The 25,393-nt window shown below is 42.0% G+C and overlaps 1 protein-coding gene across 3 annotated transcripts in view; it reads left to right on the top strand.

Annotated features, from left to right (window-relative positions):
- Tna (Zinc finger MIZ domain-containing protein tonalli) overlaps positions 1-24,802 on the top strand; it is a 58,424-nt gene extending 33,622 nt beyond the window's left edge. For 2 of the 3 annotated variants that reach the window (XM_070655254.1, XM_070655255.1), the window contains exons 2-10: positions 17,648-17,986; positions 18,598-18,933; positions 19,147-19,801; positions 20,010-20,353; positions 20,578-20,763; positions 20,841-21,007; positions 21,102-21,591; positions 21,685-21,924; positions 22,058-24,802. In XM_070655254.1, the coding sequence (XP_070511355.1) occupies positions 17,897-17,986; positions 18,598-18,933; positions 19,147-19,801; positions 20,010-20,353; positions 20,578-20,763; positions 20,841-21,007; positions 21,102-21,591; positions 21,685-21,924; positions 22,058-22,192 (2,643 nt within the window). In that variant the 5' untranslated portion in view covers positions 17,648-17,896 and the 3' untranslated portion in view covers positions 22,193-24,802. The remainder of the gene's footprint in view (positions 1-17,647; positions 17,987-18,597; positions 18,934-19,146; positions 19,802-20,009; positions 20,354-20,577; positions 20,764-20,840; positions 21,008-21,101; positions 21,592-21,684; positions 21,925-22,057) is intronic. The other variant, XM_070655256.1, reaches the window with a different exon arrangement.
- The last annotated feature ends 591 nt before the right edge of the window (positions 24,803-25,393 follow it).

Raw genomic sequence — 25,393 nt, forward strand, 5'->3', positions numbered from 1 at the left:
TTCTACAATTTTATCTAATGCCGCAGATAATAAACGCCTCTCGTGACGAAGCCCCGCTAAGAATTTTATTAAGCAATTGGAAATCAATGGAGAATCTTCCGCGCCGCGTCTCGAGACACGCGCCTGAACGCGCTTTACTTTAACATCTCTAATCTCTAATTATACCCGCGTGTTTTGTAAGATTATCGGACGACATCCGAACGGCGCGAGGCGGAGCGCCAGAGTTAACCGTTTGCCGATACGCTCGTAAATGCACAAAGCTTCTAAACAAGCGAGGAGGGACGGGGAGCTATTTACTAAATTGGCAAATATCATTGAGTCAGGAATATCGTCACCTTTTGATTGCGCACTCCTCGCTTGCTCGCGGGGCAAGTTGTACTTATTTGTCAAGGACGAGACACCGGCGGAGACGCCTCGGAAACCGACGGGGAATTATGTCAAAGCGGCCGGCGCATGCATTTACCTTGACGCGTTGGCACGCAGAAAATCGCGAGGTATTTTTTTTTTTTCTTTTTTTCTTTTTTTCTCCCCCTTTTTTTTTTACTCTTATCGATGATGACGACTTTACCCGCCGATCGTCGCGAATCGTCATATTAGCCTCTTCTATAATTATTATTTAAAATTGAGATCACCTTATTTTTTATTGCGTGCAACTTCGGCGAAGAAATCCATCTCGATTTTATCAGCGGCATTTTTAATTGTCTCGAAATCGAGTTTTATTTCGTTCATTTAATATTAATATCTACGAGAGTCACACGAAAGATCATAGAAACCAACTAATTAGAAATCTTATTTAAATTTAAGCAAGCTTTTAAAAAACATTGCTTCTTGAAGCGTCCCGGTAGATATTTGCTTATAAATGGAAAAATAAATTGTGACCTTTCGATGAATAATAACGCGATTGCGAGAGGAAGCGTCGTAACTCATAAAATTAGACATCTTCTTTTTATATATATATATGTATATATATATACGCTGTCAATTAACATATTTGGTCGAAGCTCTCGTGACAAATTTCGTCTCCGATGAAATATCGCCGCGGTACGCGCGACGCATGAAGATATTTCAAACAGTTTTTACGGCGTAAAAACGTTTCTGTAATGATATTCCTCGAGGTTCCGATCTGCGCCTTATTGCGCCGCGCGGTGCCCGAGAAAATGTGTACACAGAGTCGCGGTTTCGGCTGACGCCGGTGATACGTTCGAGGCACGTAAAAAAAAAAAAAACCTCGACGGGTTTGTCGCCTCGTACCGCGGGAAGCGCTTGCGCAAACTGTGGACATACGCGGGCGTCGAAAATTCGCCGGATCGGACTTGTGAAACGTTTGTTTGTCGACTATCGCGAGAGGAGAGCGCCCCGGCAAGTAGCCTTCGAACGTTTTATTCTCGCGCGCGTGCTCAAGGTGAGGTGTAATTAAACTTTCATAATTGCTCGTTGCATAATGAGGACGAGACTTGAAGAGAGACGACTCTGTCCACCGTGCTGCCTTTCGTATCTTCGAAATCCGAATCGATCACCGCGATTGGCGGACACTTTGCTGCGCAAATGCCTTTTTTTTTTCTCTCCTTTTTTCTTTCTCGCGCGCTTTTTAAGCCGAGAAATAGAAAAAGCAGCTGCGATAAATAGGGAATAAAATATTGGCGATTCGAGGCTGCAAGAAACCGATCAGAAAACGGATGTGGTTGCAAAGCGGCTCGATTATACCTCGTTGATTGACGATCTTTTCTCCTGCGGGACTAAATGTCGGTATATAAATTAATCAATTATATCATTTGACTTTGTGCGCATTAAACATTTGTTTACGCGTCGTATAATTTAAACGGCAATGAATTAAACCTTCTGCTTTCTGATTCACTTACGTGCCTTGCAATTAACGTTGTAGGAGATCGATTTAAGCTACAGGTTTACCGATCGCGGTTTAATACGTTTTCGTAAACGACGTCGTCAGCTCGAGGTGCCGCACTTGAAAATATCGTCTCTGTACGCGCTTCTAATTCTATAATTATCGAAAGAGAAATTACAAAGTTAAAAACCGATTTGGATGTTCTATTGATCGCGTCCCTCGCCGTGCGCACATATATATATATTTATATATATATGTACGCGTCTATAAATAACAATCGTATTTGTTCGCGTATTCGTTCGACGTTTCGCAGAGACCTGTATTCGATTACCAGCGAAATTGGCCGCCGGTCGATCGTTTATATCAATCGTTATGAAATTAAATCGCTTGCAATTGATACCATTGCATTTTATCGACCAACAGGTAGCGAAATGTCGGTCCGAGATCGCGCCCGCGCTCTCGGCGTCCTAAAATAAAAATCCGCGCCAACTGCACGGGGACTTGTGCGCGGAGTGCATCGGGAGAGGGTGCGTTAATTAATTAGAGCGCATCCGGCGGTTAACTATCGCCTGTCATTTGCGTGGCGAATTTTAAACGCTCGTCCCGCGCGCGCTGCACTTTAAATCGGTCGATCGAGCAAGCGGAGCTCGCCGCGTCGAAGGTAAAGGCATAAAATTCTGCGCGATAAGAGCGATAGAAGGCCGGCGATTTTTAACAGACGGAGAATAATGGTATAATTTTTGCACGCAAAGCCTTGCGAGAAATATATATATATATTTTTTTTTTTTTTTATCGTTCGAGCTCCGATCCTTCGTCGAGGTCGGATTATCTTATTAGGGCCAATTACGTTTTCGTCGAGAGTTAGATAATAGTTTAATGAAAGTGTCACACTTATCGCCGTTATGAAATTACAATTGCTTCAAATAACCGTGCTATCTTAGAGCGCACTTTATCGTTGATAATAATCCAATTTCATGCGAGCAAACAAAAAAAGATTGCGAGCACATGCGCGGCGGTACGAACGTGGCGATTTAATAAATCTTGTATTTCACGGGAAATGAAAACATTCGGACGAATTAGCAAAAATGCATTATAATACGTACGAACGAGGGGAAGAAAGAGAGACCGCGCGTTAACAAATTAATTTTTTTTTTTTTTGTCTTTTTTTAAATATTATTCCACGTATTGTACATAAAATTTTTCTTTTTCTTTGCTGAAATAACTTCGTAGTTGAGCGGCGCGGGATTTTCTGCTGAAAAATTGAATTGAAATAATCTTACCGAGGCTGACTGCTTCTCGCGGCAGCACCTCAAAGGCTTGAGGAAAGAGGACCGAGGTGAAAGAGGAGGAGAGGCGGCGGGAAGGGAGGGAAGAAAAAAACGCGACAATCGAGAACGGGACGCGTCGATTAGCTCGAGGCGATCGCGCGTGGCAAGGACGCGTCTCACGTTACCGCGCGAAGGCTGTAAACCATCGGCTGTCATTCGCGCCTTGTACATTAACCGCTCATCTCTCTGGGGCGCGCTCGCGCACGTGCACGCGTACCTGCGATGCGTGCGTGCGTGTCTGCGCGGTAATCGACCGATTATAACTTGCACGACCCAACTTTCTACGCGATACGGATGATTCTCGATGGAAATCCGCTGCCCACTTTTGCCGTTGAATTTCACTGGAGCGACGAGGTCGGTTACGCGAAGGGGGGAAGAACTTGGCCAAGTTTCGACGGGGCAGATTACTCCGCGCGATTTGCGGAAACGGCGCGCAAACGTCGCTCCTCTTCTTCCGTCCGCGAGCACACGCGGGGTAAGCTGCCGCTCGTGTACGCGGTACGCGCGTTCGAATTATAGCCAATTAGCCGCGTTCGACAACGTCAATTAGATAAGAGAAACACCGCGGGATCGGTAACATTTTTCCTTTCACCGCGTGGAAAATAATCGTTATCGTGTCACTAAAGCGCCACTTTCGAGGAGTGGAGTTAATAAAGTTTTGCGCTTTCCTTTCGCGCTTTGTTGCGCCGCTTGCGCGTATCGGCCGCGCTGTAAAAATGGCCGGTTTTATTTCGCGGACAAAGCACTGATATCGCTCTTATCGCGAAATGCGGTTTCATTAAATAAGTAAATATATTGTAGCGCGCAAAAAAAAAAAAGAAAAAGAAAAAAAAGAGTTTTACGTATAATATTTTCCATCTGGAATTCAAAAACAGGATTTAACGGGTAATTTTGCGCATTGAAGAATTTAATTGATCTTCTCGCTGGTACCGAGCTATCTCGATTTGGTTAATTGTGCCGCGTGGCTCTTTGTTCTCGCGAGAAAAATTAATTTTCAAAGGTTTATGTATGAAATAAATTTAATTAACTAATTAATATAATTATTTAATTATTTAATGGATTGAACGCGACAAATTTCAAAAGTAGTTTTCCAGAAGCGATGAGATTCTTGCGGCAAAGGAACATTTTGATACCGTTGAACTTCTTTTCTTTCCGGCGACGCGAACTCTGCGTGACTTCCGTGGATTTTTATCTTTGCCCTGCTCGATAATTTTGATTGCTTTACGATGCCTCGTATCGCCAGACCTATTTCACGGGTCATATTTCGTAGCTCTTACATATTTACTCGAAGAGCGAAGTCACGTCTACGCGATTGCGACCGATAACCGCTGGATAGCAAAATCACTTATGCTCTGATAACCGGCTATTAACGCGTTAATGTAATTGAATAAATTTATCTCACTCGCCGCTTTGAAATACGAGCTCTAAAAAGTAAAAAAAAAGAAAAGAAAGTTCCATAGAGATTCCATACAGTTCTTCTTAAAATTCAATGTAGAAAAAGAAATTTATTATTATTTTTTAATTACAGATGAGTTAAAAAAAAATTTTTTTTTCTCTTTTTCTGCGCAAGAAACTTCGACGGTATTGACAACGTCGTCGAATTTAATGTGTCAGCTTGCAAGACAAAAATATTATGCACAGCGAGTGAAATAGAACAGTAAAAAAATCTATTATTCATTTTACTCGCGACGCGCTCAGATAAAATTGAATAAAACGCGGTGCGAGCGTCGTTTCCTTTCAAACGAATATGTTAACAAAGCCAGCCACGTGAGGTTATTTCCTTAGCCGCGTTATTCGCGCGGTCGCAGCTTAACCCTGACATAGATAAAATCGTCGCACGCCGCGACGAAACTATATTAAAAGTTTTCTTACGCCGTTTACGCCGCGTCCTTTTTGCCAGATCGTCAACAGCGGCTAAAAGACGTTATTTCGGTACCGGCGCGTTAACTTATAGGCTGCTAAGCGCGCACATTCTCTCGGTACTTCCTTGTTTTCCAGGCCTCTATATATATACGCGATGAAACTATAAATGGACGGCGAAGAAAGTATGCGCCTCGCCAGTTGTACTCTCGGCTTAGTCACCAATCTCGCCCGCTTGATCTCTCCGCTAACAAGATCGTCGAGATCACCGGCTTGCAGATTTCTATACGCGCGCGATATTCTTCGGCGATACATCCCGACAGCTTTTGTCTTTCGTTACGCCGCTTATCCGGCATTTACTTTTTACCGGCGGATATATAAGCTTTTAATTATTAAAAAATTAGTCGGGTTTTTTTTTTAGCGAAGACTCTTTTCGCAGAAATACGCAAATCCGCCACCTTGACCAGATTTATGCGCGTATTAATTTTTGTAAAATATTTCGCGTCGATAACGCGCGGTTGAAAATATGTTATCGCGATTGTTATCTTTGGAAAAAGTATAAAGGTTTATAATTAAAAGAAAAAAAAAAAAAAGAGAGAGATTAAATCAGAAGTATACAAAAGTCATCTTAAAAAAAAATAAAGAAAGAAAAGAAAAAAAAAAGACCCCATAAAGCTGTTTGATTTGAGAGAGATTATCTAAATTATTTGACGTGGTTTTCGCAACAGCGACACAATGTAGAGTCGGAGTACGTGGGAGAGCGCGCGACAGATCACCGACTCCGGCGATCTCTCGGAGGTCATCGCCTTTATCTCATCGGCCAGGATACGGCCGATGGTGTAGCGCAGCGCGCTGGCAGGGGGATCGGGCGATATTTATGTAACGGTCAAAAGGGTTAAGCGTTCTGGGAAAGTTTTCAGAGCGACGATTGGCCGGCGGCTTCCGTGATTTCGTCATCCGCCAATCAACGCCCCGAAACAACTTTCTCCGAATCCTGACAGGACGGACCTTCCTCGGCGCGCCGCTCCGTTATTTGCATAAATGCAACGCGGGCACGTGTGCGTGCGCCCGCGATCGCAAGCGTGCCGGGTGAAGAAGGAATCCCCTCTTACGTGTTTCGCGCCGCCGCCGATTTTATCGCCGAAAGGACGCGCTCGATTTCTAATTGTCGCACGCGACACCGTCGATCGAATCCCGCCGCGACATCAGCCGCCGATCCCCTCGACGAAACCGAGGCCTATTTTTCTCCGGGCGAAAGTACGAAGGATTATCATTATTATTGTTGTAACTTTCTAGTTTTCCATACCGGCCATTTCTACAATTAAACCGCGGATCTTTGCGCGTCTTTCGGAGTTGTGATCCAATTCTTTCGGGCGAGGAGAGCCGCGATTCTGATTATCTTCGGAAACTCTTCGGTATTTAATTAGGCAACTCTTTTCATTTTTTTTTTTTACCGCGCCGGTACACGAACCGGAAAGTTTGTTGAAAACGCCACTAGTTGATGTATGTATATCTGAAAATTTCACATAAATATATCTCTCGCACGAATACTTTCAGCAACGCGGACTAATTGTCGCAGACATATGTGCATTAATTATCGGAGGTTTTTTTTTTTTTTTTTTTTTTCTTTTTTGCGCATAATGCTACGCGCGGGTAATTCCGCGCGCAACAGCAGTTTCAGCCTTGAAACGGTTCGTAGTAGATTTCGACATATTCATACATACTTTTGTGTATACGCAAGCGGGACAAAAGACGAGGGTTTCGGGTGCGGATGTTACGCCACAATTGAATCACTGATAAACTCCTTCCGTCCTGCTCGATATTTTCATATTTAAAAACGCGGCCGGAACCACTCGTGCGACGTAATCTTTAAATGGATTTCGGGACGACGCGCAATCGAAGATGTTTTACTTTTAGCGCGCCGATTATCGCCGGGAGATTCCGACACGAGTGGCGAGTCGTCTTTCTTAAAACAAGTTTTGAGTTTGTTCTTTCGTACGTTGATATCGGCGGCTTTCGCGACGTATCCGCGAGGACACGTTCCCGCGCGAGAATGCCGGAAGTTTTTTTTTTTTCCTCGCCCGACCGAAGTGTAATCCGCCGAGTTTCCTTTAATGAAGCGAGACGCTCGTTCCTCCGCCTCGCAATCAGATGCAGATAAAGCACGCGAGCGTGCTCGCAACATCGCGACCTTTCGTCGCGTAAATCCGCGGCGATCATGTTTTAAACGGTAACAGTGATATTTCGCAACGGCCACCGGCGATAGCGAGTCCTTTACGCGCTTCGAAACATTTCGATGTTTTCAAAGCCGACGAAGCTTCCTCCTGCGATTTACGATCGATCGCGAGAGCAAAATTGCCCCGATTAATTTGCATCGCGGAACAATTTTGCGCTCTGAAAATACGATAAACGTCGCGTCGGCGCGTTTTGTTTCACCGCGTCATCACGACAGCCAGCTAGTCATAATTATTGGATACCGATAGTATTGTTGCTGAATCGGACTGTGATCCTTATATAAGGTTGACATGATGCATGCCGTGTTGTATAATCTGTTTGTTCCCCTTGGTTCGCTTCATTATGACTAACCAGCGCCAGTTTTGTTAGAAACGAAGACGGATCCGAACCGCTCGGATATTTTATCCGGCGACGATTTTATCGCGTATCCTGTCGTATCTGAATTGCGATTTGCCTAAACGCAAACCGGGAAAGGGAAGGGAGACGATAAATTGCGCACGAAACGCAAATTGTACTCGATTCGTAATTGATTAATTAATTATTAATATTCGTACGGTGAGAATGACGTTAGGATTTCATGTAGAAAATCGAAGTCGATTATATTTTGCCAAGTAATATTTAATAATCTTTTATACGCATTAATAACGTAATTAAATATACGCATTAGTAACGTACGCGCATTAATGAACGTAATTTTTATACGCGTACATGTATGCTCTCGCTTCTCGTAGAACGGAAAGGGAAGTCAACCGTACGTTTCGAGTCTGCGGTCGCGTTGGGTAAGTTTTGGCTTCTCCTATCTGTCGTAAACAGATGTTATTTCCGCTTTTACACGGTTATAACCTTATGGGTCGCACGTGTTACCGTGAGGAATTTCGATCGTGTCAAAGCAGAGAAGATATAGGGAAAGGTATTCCACCCGCGGTAATAAACTAAAACGAAACTCTAGCTACTTCCCCGTAAACTCTCCGCGTAACTCGCCGTAAATGTAACCGCAAAACGTGCACAGTGATTCATTTAATTAATGTAATTAAACGTAATTGAAACGGGAATAAAGAAAAAAAAAAAAAGAGATAAAAAATATCTCGAACGTCTAGCGGCATTAGTTCTGCGACAATAATTCCAGTCGATGTCTATAATTAAACGTTCTTGAATATGCAAAGCTATAAGCGAAGAAATAACTAAATTGCGAATCTCAAACGCGGCCTTAACGCTAAAAAGTCCGTATACAATTTTTTTTTATTTTTTCCTTCAATCTCTCAAGGCGATACTAGTTACTCCGTAATGATATAAGTTACGTAATTGTTAATTTCATGAAATTCTGAACAGTTTCCTCACGAAAATGTCGCGAAACGAGTAAGACGACAACGCGCGGCCTGTTTCATTGACATTTATTTCATCCCCGATTATTCGTCGATCTTACAACGCGCGGGCATGTTGCATGCACCGGCGCGTGAGTCCGCCACCCAGGAACCCGCAAAAATTTCTATACGATATTTCGCTCGGCGCAAAACGTCCGTATCGTAACGATGGAGAAAACGCGTTATTAAAGGCCACCGATCGTGCACCGCGCGTCGGTGCATCCTGACGTCTGAAGCGCGCGAGCGAAACGATCAATTAATTATGCGAGGTCTCTGTTCCGTCTCCGATACCCCACCTGGCAGTCCGAGACGATCCGCGTGCTCACATACGTCTGATAAATGCGCAAATAAAACGCGCGCGTGTGTGCCCGGCGCACACGTGAGGATACGTCGTCCAGAGCGCGCTCCGCCGTTGGCGACCTTTTCGAAACGAGTCGGCGAGAAAAATCTTATTCCTCGCCACCTCGAAATGCCACGAGTATTTGTTGCGAATGACAGAATCTTCTCATAGCGCGAGGTTCGGCGATGAGGTGCACGGCGTCCTCGTTGTCGATCGAGAACGGGAAAGAGGCTAGGCAATATATTGCGATATACGCCGCGGCGTGTACGTATACACTCGCGCACAGATATACATCCGGGTATGCATTGATCCGCGCTAACAATACGTAGAAGTCGCGTTACAAGGCGCCCGTTCATCGCGCTCGAGCTTTATTTGGATTAAATTATTTGGATTGAAGCTAGAGCTCGGGTAACGATTTTTCGAACGCAGCACCCGAACAAAAATTTCGGCCTCGATATTCGGATATTCCACAAATTTCTACTTCGGATATTTGCGCACGACTGTGTCGGCCGGGACCGTTTTCTGATACGACATTACGAGCAGCGGTTATACCGCCATCGAAAATAGTCGTCGCAAATATAGTTTAGATAAAATAGCATCTCTTCGTGATTGCGCAACTTAAAAAGCGTCGGTGCCTCCGAGTCCTTGGGGCTTGCCCACGAAAGTAGAATGTACTTTCGAAATCCTTCGTCGCTCTCTACGATTATCCTTCGTTATTTGAACCGTCGTTGTTTCTTTGCCGTCGATTTTCAAGAATTATTTTCAAATCGGTAAGCAGGCGACTCTAATTCCTTTTCGAGCCTTTGACTCGCGTCACATCTGACAATTAAGCGAGACAGTCTGTCGATGTCCGGGCTCGAGAAAAACGCCGGCGGGGTTTACGTATTTTCCTATTTCACCCGCGCGTGTTTTACGTACACGTTCGATTAGTATAGAAGACCGGGGCGCTGTTGAAATCGAAGTTCCACTAATTTTCGTTCGGTCGTTCCCGACTGGCTCGACGCCGGTCTCGCCCCAGATGCGCCGCTAACCCGATTACGCTCCTCGCGTAATGCTCCGAAGGCTTCGACCTACCTAAACCTAGTGTCGTTTAAGATACCCGCGGTAAAAAAAAGGAAATTAATAAGTCAATAAAGTTTACAGCGGCAACGACCAGGCTCGTTGAATAATTAACAGCGATTTGAAGCCAAAGCACCTCGGTATCTCGCAAGGCTTGCGTCGTTAACGGACCTCCGATCGTCGATTAAAATCGTTACGTGATGTTTAATCAACTTCCTCGATTCAGTCGCTGGTTGTAATATTTTGGGAACGACCGATATACGTCGCTTGCGGCTTGGAAGTAGAACGAGGGAACGCGAGACGTAGGCGAGAGCGATGGCGTTAGTCGGCTGAGTTGTGTATTAATAGTGACATGCGAAGTTAATTTCGATATAGTTGCGCATAAAGTAGCCAAGCAATATCTTTTTTTTTTTTTTTCTTTCTTTTTTTTTAATCGGATACGCACTTGATACAGCGATACGCCGCGTTATAGCTTCGCGGATGATAGATGCTACGTCGAGGTCGTTTAAAGCCACGGCCTATTAAGTTCACCTCGATGCACCTACACACGCGTAACGATCTGTGTCCACATCGCATCGCGATTTTCACGCCTAGTTTGACGATACACAGGACGATGACGTTTCTCTTTTTCGATCGCTATTTCGAAGTAGCGAAGGGCTAGGCAGGAATCCCTTGTATTCATACTGTATTCGGACATTCCTGAAATTCTAGAATTTCGTTTTACGTAGAGGGTTTTTTTTATTTTTATTTTTTAATTATTACAATTGAACTGTATAATATTATATTATATAAATGTGTCGAAATTAATATTATTTATTTTATATTATTATTTTTGAATGAAATTTTGATTGTATAATTTTTAATATTTTTTATTAATTAATGTAATATTTTGGGAAAAGTCCGCGCGTGAGTTATTTAAATTATTTTCGAGAATAAAAGTAATATTTTATAATTTTTAATAATTTAGATTTTTGGATATTTAAAAATATTTTTATTGGAAGTTCTGCAGATGATTAAATGTATTGGCTCTTGCAGTAACGCTAATTCGAAAGAATCCCTCCGTTTAAAAGATCGTGTTCCTTGTGGCTCGCGTCGCGAACGTCATTCGCGATCTCGTCGGCGGAAATCATTCTAATGGGAAACGCGGCGTCGAGACGTACACCAAGAGATGAGAGGTAGATACATCGACGTTCAGGTAAACGTCGCCGGCCTACAAAGGAGATAGGCGTCCCGCAAAAATGTTTTTTGTCTCGGCGATCCGTCCGAAAATAACGATGCGATGCAGCAGCTGCCGAGATCAAAGCCCTCTTTCCACCGTTGTCCACCCCTCTTTCCACGGCGCCCCCGTCTGTCTAATCCCACCCACACTGCAGACGGACAGGAAAAAAAAAAGAGAGAGAGAAAAAAAAAAAGAAAAGAAAAGAAAGGAGAGAAACGAAGGGAATCCTCCCACGATTCTCGCCGTGAGTCGACCTCGGGCGCTCGCTCCTGTTTACGTGTCGCGGGGCTCGATGTCTCAACGGTCTCGTCTCGTCTCGTCTCGTCTCCGTCTCTCTTTCGGATCTCCGTTTCTCATCCTCCTCCTCCGCTTCCTCCACCTCCTCGTCGTTGTCCTGATTTTAGCAAAGTGTTGCGATCGGCATCCGCCGTTCGTTTGTACTCTCCCCCCCCCCCTTTCCTTCCCCCTTCGACCCGACCTCTCTCTCTCTCTTTCTCTTGCGCTTCGGCATCGTCTTCCAGCGCGAGAGCAAAACCGTGCGAAGGGGCCCCGGGGGCCTGCAATCCTCCTCCGGGACCTTCCATCATGTGAAAGTCGCTTTCGCGACAGTGCTTTCTTTGTGCTACCTCGGATTCGCTGCATCGAGCGGCTATACTACTTGAAAGTACGATCGCGCGGCGATCTAGAGGCATTAACGGATTTCGATTATCCCGTAGTCGACGGTCGATCGGCATTGGTTTTCATCAAGCTAATACTCGGCGATCGTTGTACGCCGATCACCATGTTTGCCCGCTAAGCTACAATATCGTATTATATCTAATCCATTCGCTATCACACGCGCCGCTGGTTGATAATCGCTCGCAGAAGCGAGTGCTTTTATTATTACGGGACGCGGTCCTCTTTCCGGGCTATGTTTTATTGAGAAATTTAGAAATAAGAAAAGTTATTCGTTGCTCGTGCAGACGCCACTTGGCTCCTGTAAAAACATTTTTTTTTTTTTTTCTTTACTTGCATTCTTACTGCACGGAATTATTATTGGTGTCACCATTTTGTCGTCTAGGCTCTCGATGCATCAAAGACGATGCTGGCCGCGCTCGCTTACCTTAGAGCGGAGGTTCATACGCGAGAGCGCGGCCGAGGAGAACGCGGCTATTATGTGTCGGCGGCGACCGTGAGAGAGAGAGGCTCGTTTTATTTATCTCGTACAAGGATTCCCCCCGGTGTGCGACACTGCTCGCCTTCGTCGCCGTTGTCAAAGCGGCATCGCGTCGGGACGCTCCGAGAAACGTAGTCGAAATAAATTCGAGACACCCTTTGCGAGCCGGGTGCAGAAAACTCCCCCGGCGGTTTCGTCTCCTCAGCAGCTCGGGATGGACAATAACTAGCCGGTGAAAACGTATCGCCCGGGAATTCAGATCTCCGGAGATACATCTATCGCCCGCGTTCAAAATGCCGGAGAGGAGGATCCTCTGTCGAAAGTTCGAAGTCTCAGTTCACGGACTGAAATTTAACTATCGCGCAACGTTAAAAGCGTTGGAAGTACTGCGTCGTTAAGAATGCAGGCGTCGAGATGCGCGATCTAAATTTCCGTTCTTTTCGTTATTTTTTAAAATATTTTTCCTGTGGTTTTTTATTTATTTATTTTTTTATTTTTTCCTTTATTTTTTCCTGACCAGCGGTACCCGTAGATATCTGTTGAAAAACCTCGACGAAATTACACTCCAGCCACGTAGCCGAAAATGCCTCGCCCTTTGCGCAATCCAGGCACTTCGATCCCCACAGCCGCGCGCGCGTGCTTCCTCCGCTCGACGTGCATCCTCTTATAAAACGCATACATGCTCCTCGTTCTTTCTCACACGCTATAGCAACGGCCGTACCGGGCGAAGCCTTTTGTTGTGCGCCGAGTGGGCTCTAGTTGACGAAATATTGACATCCGAGAATAGAAACCCGTTGCGGGATCTACAGAGGGGTTCCCCTCCACCCCTTCGCGCTCTCTCTCTTTTTCTCTCCTCTCGGGCTCTCTTTTTCCAGCCTGTCGAATAAACGGGGGGCGGCGGCGAGAGCGAGGAGAACGGAACGCAGCAGCGGCGGGAAGGGAAAAGAGAAACGAAGGGAAAAGGCAGAGGCTGGGTCGGCCGGTCGGTCGTAGTCGCATTCAGCATGAATTTAAAGGGGGTGGGACATGGATGACGTCAACCTCCGAATCGCTCCCTCTCTGCGAGCGCTATATCTGGATGCTTGTGTGTGCATATATATTACACGCACAGGAGAAAAAAAAAAGAAAAAAAAAAAACACGTGCGCTGTGCGCCCTGTGCTCGGCTGGCAGATTGGGGAGGATAAACGTCGAACATGCTCGGGTGACAAACGGAATATTATACAGTAGACACGATTGGATGGAAATTATTTTGTAATTGAAAACGCACGTAGATACGGGAAGAACAATGGCCGGGCCATGTTACATTTGAAGCGCAGAGTTTAAAAAATAATTGAAACAATGTTCGATTATAAACATAATCGGCCGTGTGTTGACCGTGTCAACTAAAAAACTTTGTCTCTCATTTTTTTCTTTTTTTTTTTTTTTTTAGATTTTTAATTCAATTTCTGGATTTCTCTTGACTGACGTTATTGCAAAATTGAACTTTTTTACACGTAACGAGAGCGCGCGGAGATCGATTTCCGATTATCGGCGTTGACTATCGGCGCTAACAAGCCGCGAAAAAGCGCGTCGAAATTATTTTTGTTTAGTTTTACGTGGCTCGTTAGCAATATCGGCTGTAATCGCCAAGGCTGCAGATCGCTTTGTAGGCTGCCAACATTTAAAGCCGCACGTGTTAATCGATCGGATCGGTCTCCCTAACAATTCCCCGGGCTGTTGAAGGTCCCCGAATCTCACCCCTCGTGAGCTCGGACGGCAACATACGCGCGTATTCGTCGCTCCCGTACCCGTTGCATTGAATACAACGGGAAGGCTATTAAATTTGTTTTTGTCCGAGCGAGTCATAATCACGTCTCGAGGACAGCGTGCGCAGAAGACCTCCGCCAATCTGCGACGAGAGACCGGGCGGAAAGAGAGGGGCCTCTCAAATTCGCGGGCGGGCTGCGAGGAAAAAGAAATAGAAAAAAAAAAAGAAAAAGAAAAAAAAAATCGCGTTGCAAGCGATCGACAGATGTATCTCGGTCTCCACGCCGCGTACTCGTTCGCATTGATTTCCTTTTAGCGTCTCATTGCGCATGGATTATTTACCGTTCACGCTCGAACGCGGCGGTAAAATAAATTGCCGGCCCGCGCCCGCTGCCTGTAAAACGTGCCCGGAGCCCCGGACCCCGTCGGGCCACCTGATTTGCGGTGCTCGTAAAAGTTGATGAAATAGGCGCGATTAGATCTGCCGATGAGATCGGCAACACGAACCCATTAGGTGCGCGAACACCCGAAAGATTCGATTAAGCGTACTCGAGATACCGATTCTTCGTTGAGTACTAGGCTAATCGCCAAGTGCGGATCAAGTTTTGTCCCGAATCGCGAAACATGTATTGACCTGTCTCTCGAAGGAGCGGCGCATAAACTTTGTTCGTCTGTATTTTACTGGAGCTTTGCGCATTCCGAATCAGAAGCTCCAATACATCAGAAAAATATACGCGAACGTTAAGCTTGTTAACTCGATCGATCTCTTTTCGAGAGAATTATTTTTATATTCTTGTTAATTATTATTTTCGTATCAAATAAAATTTCGGACGTTAAGCAAAAAGTCATAAATATGATTTTTATTTAATTGTAGGAACAGTGTTAAATCAATTGTTTTTATTTAACAAATATATTAAGTTGAATTAAAGTTAAAAATTAAATTTTAGAGAAAGCGTCATAGCTGCTGGGCGTTGATAAAAAATGATCTTCGACCGAATAACAGCGCTAGTACACTAATAATAAAATCAAGCGGAGTGGAAGAAGGCGCGTGTTCGCGGACGAGATCTCGATTATAAAATTCGACTTTTGATTTCCAATATCCAGAATCGCGATTAAATTAATGGTAATTTTTCTCAGCTGCTCATTCGCCTGCGGTCGGAGATGTGCTACGATTTCGGTGGTTTCGGAATAGCCGCGCATACGGCATGTACGCGGTGTGATCGATATGTCGTAACCACGTGAAAGTTTACGCAACGGAGAATCGGGGGTAACGTCAGATAAGGATTTGTGACGCGTTTCTGCTTTTGCGCAAAAGCCGGTATTACGGCGAGCACGCGCAAAACTCGCCGTACGCACGTGGTAATCCGATATCGCGAGGACATACTACATGCCGCACGCGTGCTCCTTCACGCTGCCGTCCCGACAGGTAACATTCACGCGCAAACTGTTGCACTCTGTCTCCGGTACGACTAATAATTCCCGTCACGGCTCGAAAGATGAGCGTCTCGTCGTAATAGTTTCCAAGATTAATTTCTTACCAAAAAGAAAGAAAAATAAAAAATGTTAATAATAAATAAATTAAATAACCGCGATTATCCAAAAACAGGTTTCCGCAGAGTTCTACGACGTTGCGAGTTCTCGGGGATACACTTCGTCGTTTAAGACGTTCGCACGCAGGTCCCGTACGTGTCTTAGGTTTCGTCACGGTGGCGAGAAAAAAAAAAAAACGAAAGAAAAAAATTCCCTCGCGGGAGTGTCCTGCGGCGTAACGTTCGAGGGCCCATCGGAAATCGTGCATCGGCGGAAGAGCTTCGCTTCCCGCCGGGTTCCCGGCGGCCGTATATGTGTGTGCTCTTCGGCAACACGTCGGGGTAAGGCACGTATTATATACGCGCACCGCTCGGCGCGGCGTGGCGCGGTGTGTGAATAGCGAGCACGTGCATTTCCCACAGAAAAGCGATGGGGGCTACGCGCCGCGGCGTCGCGACCAGCTGGGAACACGGCATCGGGGTTTGGTCGCCGCACGCCTCGCTCGTTCGGGGTAGACATCGGGTACGGCCACCTTCGAAGAGACACGTATCAATGTTTCTATTTATTAAAAAAAAATTAATAAAATGTCCGCGATGAATTTAAAGACACTTGACAAGCTTAGCATAGACGGCTGATGAACCGTTCTCGTTGTAGAAATTAAACTTCGCAGAAAGAAACGAAAATGTGAAATAAATAATTTAAATAATAAGTAAATCATTTTTTTTTTGTTTTTTTGTTTTTTTAATAATTGATCAAGTCGCTTGTCTTCAAAAAGCGCTTGCTAGTATTTTTCTAAAAATATAAAAAAAGTCTTTTGTCACATATGTGAACATGTATGAGATACACAGAGTCGCCTATTGAATTATGAAAAATTAATCGGTACCGTCGCTGGTCATTTCACTCTTGGCGTCGTGGAAATAGTACGAAATGAGTTTACAACATATGTATATTATACCCGCATGCTATATACATGTGAATGCAGTTATTGAATTTTTTTTTTTCTTTGGATTCAGGAAACCGGCCGCGGGAAATTTCCTCGTTCCATTGAAAAAAATCTTCAATTTTTCTTACAAAACTGTAACGCAGACTTGAATTTATTTGCGCGGGGGCGTCGCCAAGTTGGAAATATGACCTTCTCGAATTATTAAAGTATCGTGAATGATTCCAACGTGTGTTATTACTACGTCGCAGATATTATGAAATAAAGATCCGTTGCAATGCGCCAAACAGGCTATATCGATTGGCATAAATCTATTCGTTCCTAGCGGGAATCGATTGCACGAGTATGATCTTGACTTGGCGAGCTGTAACTAAGTTACCAGTTTCTGTCGCAAATGCAAAAGTTCACACTGCCATTTAAACCGAATTAACTCTCTCGCCGGTATGATTGACGATGTATTATCGCCCGTTGCGTATTATTTTGCATTGTAAGTCACTTCGAATTAATTCGAGGCAACGTGTTCGCTATTAATTTTTATTTATTTTAATTTTTTAAGTTAGTCCGCAAGTTACCTAACATCGGACGAACTAATCGATGCTTACGCTTATCATTAATTAGGTTTTTCCGATAGAATTCGATATGAAAAATCATTTATCGTATAACGCATCTCAATATTAAGGACGGCGTGGGCGCGCACCCGCATACATACTGGCCATCTCTCTCTTCTCCTTTCTCTCCACTTGCGCGTAATTATTTATAACGGCAAAGTCGAGTTTATGTAATTGAAAACGATCACTGTTAGCCCGCTTTGAAAAGGACTCAAATAGAGCCCGAATGGCTTACGCTTGCGTAACACTTTAGCCGCTTCGTCCCGATACGCCAACTCCGCAGTTTCTCTTAACGCACAGTTATTTCTATAACGATCGGCGGCGGGCGGGCGGGCATCGCTCGCGCGACGCGATTCTCCAAAAAGATAATTTTATCTCGACGGAGGGTTAAGATGAGTCACACCGTTTCTCTGTTTTTCAGTGCGCCAATAAGCCAGCGCGTCTCGCATCTACCTCGTGAAGGCTGATCGGGTAGAAGGAAGAAAGAGCGAGGACCTGAAGAGGAGCTCATACTTCCAGCCGCAAAGGGGGGGGGGAGGGAAACGCCGGTGGTGTTACGCTATCAGCTACGGCGGCGATTGGCGTCGGGGCGCAGCCGTTATCATCCGGCTATCATAGCACAGTGCCACCCCAAAACGGAAGGGGTGGCTCGCCACTTCGTGTCGCGGCGATGGTAGCAGCTGCCTCCGCTACGGCCACCGCCACTGCCAGCGTGGTGGCCATGCAGGACCGCCAGGACATCCCCTCGCAATTCAATCAGGTAAATGTTTAGCCAGCGCTCACGTTATCAATAGCGCGCGATCAAACGGGATATTCTGATTCATACGTTAAACAAACCCCGCTATCACGGAGCGTTATCCGGTAATAGCTAAGGCGACGCGAATTAGCGAATCGATACGATCCTCGGCGTTTGGATCCTTTCACCGTTGACTTAGCTTTTTTTTTTCCTCTTTTTTTTCTTTTTTCTTTTTCGCGGTCACGCGGTTAAAACGTCGAAAGATAAAATAACAGAAAGACAAATGGAGATAGAGGAAAAAAAAAAAAAAATTTACACGCCAAGACGGATGATAAATTTCAGATAAATATTCTTGTCACGACGGCTGATTTACAGCATTTTCGTATAATGCGACAGGCGTGATTTACGGTTAAATTAGTTTCAAAGTTTTAATCGATTGTTAGAGTCGCAACCTTTTTTAATTAAATTATTTTACGACGAGCGTAATAGAGAGATAAATTTTATACTTTAGTCGCCGGTGTATTTAATTGTTGAGCAAAATAATCATTAACAAGTGTATCTTGTAAATTATTTTTATTTCTTTGAAATGTTACAAGCTTCTAATATGAGAAATTCACGTTGATCGTTGTTATTAGATGCAGAGCCAACATGGAATACCCCACCAAACGTACAACGCGGGGTACGGCCAAAGAGGACCAATGGCAGGAATGGGGCCAGTTGGGATGAACAACTTCAACGGCATGGGCACGATGAGCCCGATGCACACTATGAATTCCATGAATTCGATGAATAGTATGAATGGCATGAGCTCGATGAATCCTATGACAATGGGAGGAATGAACGGTATAAACGGTATGACCGGTATGAATGCTATGAACGGAATGACACCCATGAACTCCATGAGCAACATGGGTAACGTAGCCATGAACAACATGATGGGACCCAACAACATGCAAATGAACAAGATGCAGGTATTTATCTAAAGCTCAACTTGGCTATTTAAATGCACCTCATCTCGGCCGCAATTTATTAAAAAATAATTTACAAGCGAAATTTATTAATATTGTATTTCGTATCAATCTTGCACTACGATTTTTTGTTTTGTCGCATCTAGCGTTATATCTCGGCTGATGAAAGGCGCGCCTATGTCTTCTTGATAATAACGTGTATCTCTGTATTTCTAGGCTCAGCCGCATCAAGGCTATCCGCGGAGATTAGCGCCTTATCCGAACCCAGCCATGCATATGGCACAGAAGCGGCAGCAAGTTCCGTACGCTGCGCAAAATCCGGCGGCTATGCAGCAAGGTTTCAACGGCATGACGGCCGCTCCGAGTTATCCGAATACTTATCCCACCGGGGCAAGGCCGAATTTTCAGCAGCAGTATCAGTCGATGCAGAGCATGAACCCCACGGCGACCGGTTTTGGGCCCAACGCGATGATAAGAGGGACGAATATGAGGCAATCGGCGCCGGCTTACAATACTCCGTCTCAGACGGCGGCCGCAAACCAATACGGCTACGGTAGTAACGGCGTTCCCGGTGTCTGCATGGTCCCACCTACCTCGGTTGGTAACCAGTTCGTCGGTCATCAGTCAAACGCGGGATATAGCGGCGGCAACGCGTCGTACGGCGCGTCCGCCGTGGCAACCAGTCAATACCAACAAGACGTGGTATCGATGAGATCGACGAACGGGGGCAATGTGAATTATCAGCACAGTCCCATCCCCGGTAATCCAACGCCTCCGTTGACACCTGCCACCAGCATGCCGCCTTACATCAGTCCGAATCCGGACATTAAGCCTAATTTCAACGAAATGAAATCTCCCGTCAGCATTCAAAGTAAGGCTCGCTTTAAGATTTGTAAATTATAGCAGCTGCGTTCGAAATTTATATTTATAGAACAATCTTATTTAAGAATAGCATTTATTAAAAGTAAAATAAAAAGAATTTTAATTTTTTAATTATGTATTGTATAATATATAACTTTTTTTTTTTTAATATCTGTGCCTCGAAAACGATTACATTAAAATTTGATCTTTTTTTTCAGATGATGAATTGAGACTAACATTCCCCGTAAGAGACGGCATAATTCTTCCACCCTTTCGCCTAGAACACAATTTGGCTGTTAGCAATCATGTGTTCCAACTAAAGTCCACGGTACATCAGACACTAGTTTGGCGATCTGATCTGGAGCTACAACTCAAGTGTTTCCACCACGAAGATAGACAGATGAACACGAATTGGCCGGCGAGTGTGCAAGTTTCCGTGAACGCAACTCCCCTCGTGATCGATCGCGGAGACAACAAAGCTTCCCACAAGCCTCTTTACTTGAAGGACGTCTGTCAATCAGGAAGGAACACAATACAGATTACCGTATCCGCATGCTGTTGTGTAAGTTTGAGAACATCAATAATTAAATGATAACATTTACATAATTCGAGAATAAGTGGATATTCCTTGCGATGCAAATCTTTGATACAATTTTTGCACAAGTTTTGTCTTATACAGATGAATTTTACTTATTTAATTAAATATACTTGCGTGGAACGCGATATTTAATAATTAAGTTACAATTTTACACAGTTCTTAAGAAAATGTATCGTCTTATATTGCAGTCTCACTTATTTGTACTTCAATTGGTTCATCGACCTAGTGTGCGAAGTGTACTTCATGGCTTGTTACGTAAAAGGCTGTTGACGGCAGAGCATTGTATAGCGAAAATCAAAAGAAACTTCAGCAATACTCTGTCGAATAACGGTATACAATCGGAGAAAGACGTGGTGGAACAAACAGCACTAAAGGTAACATTCATAAAGACATTTAAAAACTCTTTTTTTAATCTCGTGGCTCGGTAACGAAATTTCAATAATGTTTTAAGCCATGTGCATCTTATTGCGTGCAGGTACTCTTAAAATGTCCTATTACCCACAAACGCATTACACTGCCAGCTAGAGGACATGAATGCAAGCATATACAGTGTTTCGATTTGGAATCATACTTGCAAATGAATTGTGAACGAGGTAACTGGAGATGTCCAGTATGCTCGTAAGTATAATTAAATTATTAATTATTACTTCGATGTATTTATTGGATTAAAAAAAGAAAAATGCAATATATTAATTTGTTGCGTATTTTACAGAAAATCTGCGCAGTTGGAAGGCTTGGAGGTTGATCAGTACATGTGGGGTATTTTAAATACACTAAATACTACGGAAGTTGACGAAGTAACGATAGACTCCCTTGCTAATTGGAAACCTGCGAAGAATTTAACTGGTATTAAATCTGAAGAGGAAAGCGATTGTAAAAGAACGACTAAAGCCATGTCGCCAGGCAGTATGAATATGCCAACTATGAATAATTGGGATATGAATCAAGCTATGAGTCCTTACATACCGCCTGACATGAATAGTATCGTAAGCGGCTCGATGATGAATAACACATCTTCCACGTATCCTAATAACAGCATAAATCACCGGAACACATCCGGCGGAACGTACGAGATAAACTCTGGGACAAATACTATCGGCAATAATGATTATGTCAGTGGAACGGGTCCACTTTCACACTTAAATGAATCTGTTAATTCTTTAGATCCTCTCAATGCTATGGAGAAATCACTTAATGACCAAGTACGTTTTGCTGCAACATCGATTACGTTTGAGTAATGATAATGTAGTACGTAAAATTCATAAATGTTAAATACGATGTTTTATGTATTTTAGATGCCTCATACTCCTCATACGCCGCACACTCCACAATCAACTCCTCACACGCCAGCTGGCGGTGCCAGTGGACCACCGAGCGTTCCACCTGCGTCACAAGAATCAACGGGAAATCATAACACCTCTGGCAATACAAGTACATCATTAAATAACGATACTGCTGCGGATATACCGTCGGACTTAAATTTCGATCCCGCTGCAGTAATAGATGGTGAAGGTACCGGCCAAGAGGCGTTAAATGTAGGTTCATTACATCATATTAATTACACCGTCGGCTATTCTTCTACAGTATATTCTACAATCTAAAAAATATATTTCGTTAATTGGAATATTTTATAAATTTGTTTTAATTGTATCTTATTTATTATTACAGCTTCTACCAGACAATGTTGACGCAATGGAACTTCTCTCGTATCTTGATCCTCCGGATCTAAACACTCCACCTAGTAGCGGCGCTAGCAGTGGTAATCCTTCCTCTAACGATGACATATTGGCACTTTTTGAATAAGAAAATATTCAGATAAAAGGCGAGTGACTATTTCGTAAAGATGTAATCAAACTGTGACCCCTTACTTTTATAATAAAGTATGAAGGAATGAACATCTCACTTCAAACTACAGTATAATTTCACGCAGAATTTTAAAATCTTATGTGATGAACAAAATTGAACAAAATATTCAATTTTTATTTCTAACAGGATGATAAATTCACAAATCTGTTGTATATGAGCGCTTACGGTAAAAAAGAATTAAATTAAATTGGGGTCACTGGGGGTGCTCTCACCTAATCAATGGTACAAATAATCTTAGTTATAACTATAATATTCCTATTAAAATTAGAGTTAAAAGGCTAGGGTTAAAAATGATTTTTAACGATAATACAAACACCATATTATTTGTAAAGACGTTATTGCATGGGCTGCAGTTTTTATTGATATTGTAAATATATTATTAGAAACAATGTTTTTGGGAAAAAAATTAAGATACATTAAAGATGTCGGGCAAATATTCCAGAAACGACTTTAAAACAGCATAATGTTTAAACAATATGAATATTCAGCTGTTATATCGCAAATCGTGATGGTGATTAATAGAAAATATCACAAAGATCATTGTTAATTTGTTTTAAGTCTGCTTTGTGAGAGAGAATTGCATTTATATATATTTTAAAATTAATTTTACTTTAGTAAAATAAAACATTTTAATTAATATAACCCAATTTTTTTACTTGAATTATTTTCAATGCTGACTTGAAAGAAAAATTATATCGTTTTGGAATATTTCAAAGTTGTTCTTGCAATAAGGTCTTTATACTAAACCGGTCTATTCGCATTCAAGGCTATGATAGACCTATGTCGCGATAGAAAGATACTTGTACAGACCTACTTTTGTAAATAAAATCGAGATAAGAATAAGATATTCATCGGCTGGGAACCTTCCCGCCTATTGATGGATATTGTGCATATAGTGTTCCTTTCCTTTAGATGTAGTGTAACTGATGAAAATGATTATACTAGGGGATATCGGGCTTCACACTGGAAATTTCATGAAAGCATGTGATGTATCTCCCGAGATGAAAATGACAAATATGAAATAAAAAAGGAACTTGAAAAGGAACATTGACTTAACTAATCTCTTTTTAAAAGTGTAATAATTTTATCGATTTTAGGAGCGCTTAGTTTCATACAAAGATTATTTCTGTATATTTATATATTTTGACTGTTGTAAATAAATGACGAAGATAAAAAATGCGTGTGCACATATGCATTTAATATTTCGAAAACTTTAATACTTGAAACGTATTATTTGCAAAATTTCTTTTATCACATTATCACAATTATCAAGTTACAGTTTGGAACCACAATCTTTTATCTTGAAATTTATGTGTCGTATAATTCATTTAAATTTCCGATGCATATATATATATATATATATATATAAAATTTTAAAAGAAAAATTCTAAACTTTATATTTTGGTGAAGTTTGTAACCTCTGAAGATACATCAGAATATTTGCATATAGAATTTATTTTCACATTTTGATATATGATAATTTAATACATAACATATTTTTGAACTGTTATTATTTAACATTGACAAATTTCTGTGTATTACGATTAGACATTTGTTATCATCCATTTGTATATTTTAAACTAAGAAAATACGTCGGTTGGATAATTAAAAATATAATTTATGTATGAAGTTAATAGCAATATTTACGCAAGGCCTTGAGAAAATTGTTCATTGTACGATCCATATATAATCAAATTTTATACAAGGAAAAAGAAAAGAAAAAAAATCAAAATCGTTCGAAAAAAAAAATATATATATTACAGAATAATTGTGCACAAGTTTATATTATGTGCAGTAATAATAATATACTTGAACTTGTTAATTACACAATGATTACATTCGCATCGTGATTCAGCATGCGAAAATAAATTCTGTATATCTTGCACAATCTAGCAGTGAACTGATTTAACGTTTCGTAAGAATGTTAATCAGGTATCTGTATGTAAGAAAAAAAAAAAAAAAAGATACTGCCAGAGTGATACTGCCCAAGACCCCTCCTCCTCCTCTCCCTGCTTGTGTAGTGGTTATAAACGTTTGTATCTTTTGTGATTAAAAGAGAAGATTTACTTAAAGCGACTCGTGTAGATTATACAGATTTTATATAAAAAAATGTGTTCGGGTGTATGTATACCCTTACACACCACGCATATATACACTAGTGTGCGGCGCTAGCACACAGCGAATGATTAGAACACAGTCAAGTTTCTATGCATATAACTACCATAATTATTGAAATTTAGATTTTAATATTACTTGTATTAAGCGCGACTATTGTATATTATTTGTATATATGGTAAATAGAATAATAATATAAGAAAAGTGGCAGATACTTATTGGCCAGTTATAATAGTAAAATAATTATCCTAATTATTTCTCAGAACCAAAACGTACACGAGATGTATGAGGATACTTTAAACTAGAGAATGTAACATGTAAATGGCTGATGAACGATGATAACAAGTACAGTCGAATATTGTACTGTTATTTCTCTAATAGAATTATTACTTACTTATTACAAAAGAAAAACGAAAAAAAAAAAATACATAATTACCTAAAGAAGTTTATTCAAACTGTAAGCTTTACTTAGGATTGCCAAGAAGTAGTATGCGCAACCCTGTTGCGATTGTACATAGGCAATGTTTACCTATACCTAGCTAATAATACCCCCTAAAATATTATACACGATACACCGTCTTAGTTTATAAGAGTCCTAGAGATTTATAGGTATTTCGTAGGAAAGGAAACGAGAAAGAACGCTTTGTCTCTGTTATAATTTTATCACATTAGCAAGCTAAGTTAAACATAGCAACATAATATTTTAATTATATTTTTATAATAATTGACAATGTAATTTGAGAGATAATAATTTAAATCATAAGTTGAAAGAAAGAAAAAGAAAACATACAGATGTTAAAAGATAGTATTTTGTTAAGGGATTATTTTTCTTTTTTTTTTCTTTTCTTTTTGTTTTTTATTCTTTGAATGAAATTAATTTTCATCACAGTAACAGGAGATAATTTTTATTATTATCTAACGAGACTGCTATAAATCTCTGTGACTCTAAGATTACAATACCTATTTATCTATCGTTAAGAGGCCTATAATTTGATTTTACAATTCTCTATGAACAAAACAGAT

Source organism: Cardiocondyla obscurior, linkage group LG04 (assembly GCF_019399895.1).
Source record: "Cardiocondyla obscurior isolate alpha-2009 linkage group LG04, Cobs3.1, whole genome shotgun sequence".
NCBI classification, from domain to species: domain Eukaryota; kingdom Metazoa; phylum Arthropoda; class Insecta; order Hymenoptera; family Formicidae; genus Cardiocondyla; species Cardiocondyla obscurior.